We start from the raw sequence: 5,403 nt of genomic DNA, 5'->3' as shown, positions 1-5,403 counted from the left end.
TATACACACACAAAAATAAATAAAAAAAATTTCCATATAAAAAACAAAGAAAAAACAGATAATTTTCCAACAGGCGTAATAAGGAAAATGTAACAAACACCATAAATGCCACAATATTACATAATAAAAATGCCTATTTCTTTTACACAAACTGTTAACATTGCATCCTTACACTACAACACACAAATGAATAATTTGTCAACGCAAATGGGAACCTAGAATACATTGAATTTAAAGCCCATATTTAATTTTTATTAAAAGGGTACATATAAATAATGCACACTGTCCTAGTTAGGAAATGGGTTTGCAAGAAAAAGCAGAAGAGTTATAAGCCTAATGAGTAAGGGCCGCATTAGGAAGACAAATCTACATATGTAAGGGAAGAAAGATAAAAAAATAAAACCATGTCGTTGCCAGAAGGCATGCAACGCATTGCTACAACGGTTGGTTACATTCTCATTACATTTTGACCTGAAACAGTGACCTTTTGGCCATTTTATACCTCAATTCACTGGTGCAAATTAACTTGCACACTAAAGCTTTGATTCTGTATATTAATATCTTGTGTGCCTCAATGTTTATTATATTCATGTATAGTGAAGTCTAATAGATTTTGAACAATCAAAGAATTTAGTGTGCGACATACAAATTATTCCATACATTCAAAAGTTGCAACTCACTAGCAAAGTACTTAGACACATTTAGTAACTTGCAATGGAAAGGCTGACAGGGACACATTTAGAAGTTACAGTGTGCAAAAAGGCAAATCAAAAACCTATTAAAGTCAACTATGAGCATTTCTTGAGATCGACAATGAAGTCTCAAATGTTAGCGTAATGTAAACATAGCTTAGTGCTGCAGAACAGATAGCACGTCAATATGTATCCATAAATACTTTGAAAAAAACCACATGATACAGAAAAATCTCAGATAAATGATCTAAAACAAAGTCCACCCTCAAAATTATTTCCATAAGGGATTAGAACAGTTAAAAAAAAAAAACTATTAAATTTGATGTTTAAGTGACAGTTACAAGGACAATTCACGTACACAATGTGTTCTTATAAATTATTGAAACATTTAACTCCTTGGAGGTTAATTGCCATATTCAACAAGAATAACCAGTAAGTTAACACAAACATACACGCATATATGTCCCATTTGGCCAAATGCGGTAACGGACTTCCAGTTTTGCTTTTAATCTTAGCTAATCATATACACACACATATTATATACACATAAATATACACACACAAATTCTAAAATGTAGGACAGTTTACTCAAATATTTTTCTCCCCTTTAATTTGTTCACAATGATCCACTTTACCTGCTGGAGTGTATTAAATTGTTTACAAGTATTTCCATTACCCTTATATTGGCATTTTAAATAATTTATTTATCCTGTTGTATCCCCACCCATCCGGAAAGTTTTTGGCCTCAAGGCCAAGCCGTGTTAACACAGCCAGTAGAAGAAATTACACTCCCAGTGGGTTATAGAAGAGATAAGGTAATAACATGTTAATTTTTCATTGTTCTCTCCAAGTATTGGTGATTGGTTTACGGACAGATAGATAAAGCAGGTATATGTACACAATGTGATAAAGTAATGAGATCTGATTAGACCTACAAGCTCAACCTATTTTATTAGGTTATGGCTTCAAAACACAAAATCCACTATTTCATACACACAAATAAGCAAATCTCACATTTTATACTCTGCAGCTGGTAAAGTCATTGGAAACACATTAAGGGAAAAACAATGTTATATTATACTGTCCCTTTAATATCAATGACAAAGTGTGAAGGTACCAGGGTCCTGGATGAATAATCGTACAGCAAACGAAGAGCACTAACTGAATTTAACTTTGCTTGATATTACAGATGTTTGTGTGCTTGCGCCACTCCCTCATACCAAATCACATGAAGTAAAATCCAATTAGTGTGGACACATACAGCGCGTTACAAATTTATGTACAACAAATTTAAGTACAGCACAACTGCATTCTTTTTTACCCAAAACTAAACACAGATCAACAGACAGTAACACTGAGAAATTGAGATATTTATAGTATGGGGGTTAGAGAAAATGCCAGTTTAGCAGAATTACCATTAAAAGTTTAAAAAGCAAATTATTTTCTAAATGAATGCATTACGTTTATTCAGTTTCAAGTGTGAAAACATCTACACCAAGTCAGATTACCTTCACATAGATTAAAACATGGCTACTAAATTTTCCACTGAAAGGAAAAAAATAAAAAAAGTTCAGGCTGTAGATTAGAAGAAAAAAAAAAATCACCACAGCTGAAAGCAAATGGAGCCTTGGCTTGTGTCTATGTCTCCAAGAGAAGATTGCATCTTTTATTTATTGCCCCTTGGCATTATTTTCACAATGAATTCCTGGCTTAAATGCAATCAGCCAAAAAAACCTCCCTGTGTGCACTCCTGTCATCCCTCATTGCTTGCATGCAGAGTCAAGCACAGACAAAAACTGTCCAACGCTGCCAAATAAGGGGGTGGCTATCTGCTTTATTTTATTTTTTTTCCTTTCTTCATCTTGCTAGAAAGTTATTTAAAATAAAAAAAAAATAAAGTATTAGGGTAAAAGGTTAGCCCCTCTAGGCAGACTGAAAAGGCACAGAGCCCAGATAAAAACACAGGCTGTGTCCAGAAAATAAATGAGCATGCAGAAAATCACGTTTGCAAATTGCATTAAAATTCAAAATAAGTGGAGACAGGATAAATATGAATCAGAATACGCTCCAATGGTGTTCTGAACAAAATTTCAGATAACTGTAGCTTTAATATCACTAGTACTTCGTATGAGTGTTTGTAGGTTACATATAAAGTTTCAAATGAAGTAGACAAGGTCCTTAACGACAGCAGTGCTCTGCAGCTTTAAGTAATCGGCCTTGCTGGCTTTGTCAAGACTGTTCTATTTAACGAGTGCTGAAAAGAAAGAGAGCCTTCTTTGTTTGGATTCCTTTCGAGGGGTGACAGAAAACTGAAAAGACACAAATAAACATGAAAATGAGAACAAAGTACTATGTTCTCAATGGGAATGCCTGACAGCTATTTGATATGCACAACTGGCAAATATGAGCCAAAGAGCAAAGTCTGCTCCCAAGCAAAAAAGAAAAAAAAATGTACCATGCAAAAAGAAAATGTCATATTTATTTTCTGGGTGATGTCTTATCAAGTACTAAGCGTACAATACACAACTTCCCTAATAATACACAGAAAGCACATTAAGTAGTGCCAGTTTTAAACTCACTGCTACCCAATATAAATGTTGATCCCCTCCAACAACTATGGGAAATTAATATACACAGAAGACATGTTTAGACAACCCTTTATTGCTTGAGGTGCTTGTCCAACTAACGCTGATGGGAAGGGGTGTCAACAAAACCCTTAAAATAAAAGGGTATGGGATCAGGCTATACAAATAAAGGCATAAGGGAGGAGGGGGACATGAAAGGTGGGTTTTGTTTTCAATCCATTCCCTTGTCCTGACAAGAAACAGCTCCATTCTGAGCTAGCTGGCACAATGCAGCAGCACAGCCCAGGGGTGTGTGATCAAACCCTCTCTCCCCCTCCTGCCTTTCACAGACACACAATCCTGTCAAGCACCTCCAAGCAATCAAGCAGCACCAACCCACCAGGAGGTGTGACCTCCCCTCTCCCTACCCCAGACACACAATTCTAAGACACCTTTAGGCAATTAAGGAGAGCAGGGTATACAGTCATGGGAAAAGTCAAACACTGAAAGGATGTGCAATAATTTCGTAACCCCTTAGCTACCAGGATTACAATAAATTAGGCAACTAGACCTTTTCTTGTAACTAAGGTTCCAAAAAGGGCAGTCAACTGCACAGTGATCAGGATTACAGCTCTCTCCTGTACCTAAGGGGTTAAAAAGGTAGTTGCATTGGGATGGGTGTTCAGGTCCTTTACAGTAACCTAAAGGTTAGATATATAAATGTCTAGACCATAATATGGGTTAACCGGTACACAAAGAAAGTTAAACCATGACCAGCAATCATCACACAACCTTACAACAGACATTAAGTTCCAATGTCAACATGAGCCCACTAATATGCACAGGGCATCCCCATAATACAGTAAACAAAAAATGGAATAAAAACCTCATCAACAGGAAACACACACACTTGAGTATGCGCTGCATTGTGTGGCTGCAGATTTAAACCCCCTCCTTGTGCGCTGCCCTTTAAATTCCTCTCTTTGTTCAGCCACTGAAATCTCATTATACATTTCCTCCTTATTGCTTCGTATTTTATCTAACAGAGGTGGGTGGTTTTGTGAGGGAGTGTGATTGTGGGGTTTTATTTTTTGCAGATATCTTCCTATGAGGGTTGTTACACAGAGCAGAGGAGGGGGGGGGATCTTCCATAGGTTTACATGTATTACTAGGGTTATATATCCGTGGCAGTGCAGATCACACACAATCAGCTGCGTGTCACACTGTGTGTGTGCCTGGTACACAATACATGGTTGTTGTAATAGGTGGTTGATTTCACGGTTCTCTCCCTCTCCCAGCGGACTCACCCACTTGCAGGACATTGTCCACGCAGCCGCTCTCCAGGAGAGCGATGCCCCGCCGGAAAGGTAGCCTGTTCTCATCCGTGCTCTCCCCAGCTGCTCCTGCAGCGACTGTGTTCGCAACTGAGGCCGCCCCTGCCGCCGTTCCACCAGCAGACCCGACGGCTCCAGCAGCGGAAACCCCCCCGGAGGCGGCCCCGGTCACCTCTTCCCCGCCCGTATTAAATGATGAGTACATGCAGATCTCCCTTTCGCTCCGAGGGAAAGACCAGTAAACGATGCGCCGTTGCACGGGCTCCGGGATTCTCTCAAAACGTTCCTCAACCCGTTGAAAAGGCCATTTCTCAGCAACCTTCCGGGCCGCAATGTCCAGCAGGGACTCCGGGTTTTGTGTCTTGCCGGACAGGCCATGGGCAGAGCCGCTGGCCCCACATGAGACTCCGCCCGCACGCTGGCCCGGCCTGCAAGCTGACGCGAAGCCTGGTCTGCAGCAGAGCCGTTTAGCAGGAGGCTGCTGACCGCGCTCCGCCATGATCGCACCGCTTCTGACCAGACAGCGGAAGTGCCCGCACATTATAAACTGGGGGGAGGAAGGGAGCGCGCAGCTCTCACAGAAGCAGACAGCCCTGACCACGCCCGCTCACCATATAAACACGCCCTTGACTTCTACCAAACTCACTCGCAGGCAGATGCCACTCCCCATCACATTCTTAGCTCTCCTGATAATAAACCTAAGACCAAGTAAAATAGGCGCGGCATTTTAAGAAAACTCCCTGACGTATCAGGGAAAAGGCGTGGTTATGTAAACAACAAGGAAGCAGAGAAAAGGCAACTGAGGCGCGACTG

General features: G+C 40.3%; 1 protein-coding gene across 1 annotated transcript in view; it reads right to left on the bottom strand.

The window, feature by feature from the left end:
- ZSWIM6 (zinc finger SWIM-type containing 6) overlaps positions 1-5,115 on the bottom strand; it is a 270,005-nt gene extending 264,890 nt beyond the window's left edge. Inside the window, exon 1 of the mRNA XM_053701315.1 lies at positions 4,564-5,115. Coding sequence (XP_053557290.1) covers positions 4,564-5,089 — 526 coding nt within the window. The 5' untranslated portion in view covers positions 5,090-5,115. The remainder of the gene's footprint in view (positions 1-4,563) is intronic.
- Between the last annotated feature and the right edge of the window lie 288 nt (positions 5,116-5,403).

The sequence above is a fragment of the Bombina bombina genome, chromosome 2 (genome assembly GCF_027579735.1).
Source record: "Bombina bombina isolate aBomBom1 chromosome 2, aBomBom1.pri, whole genome shotgun sequence".
NCBI classification, from domain to species: domain Eukaryota; kingdom Metazoa; phylum Chordata; class Amphibia; order Anura; family Bombinatoridae; genus Bombina; species Bombina bombina.
This window is presented reverse-complemented; position numbering and strand designations above follow the sequence as displayed.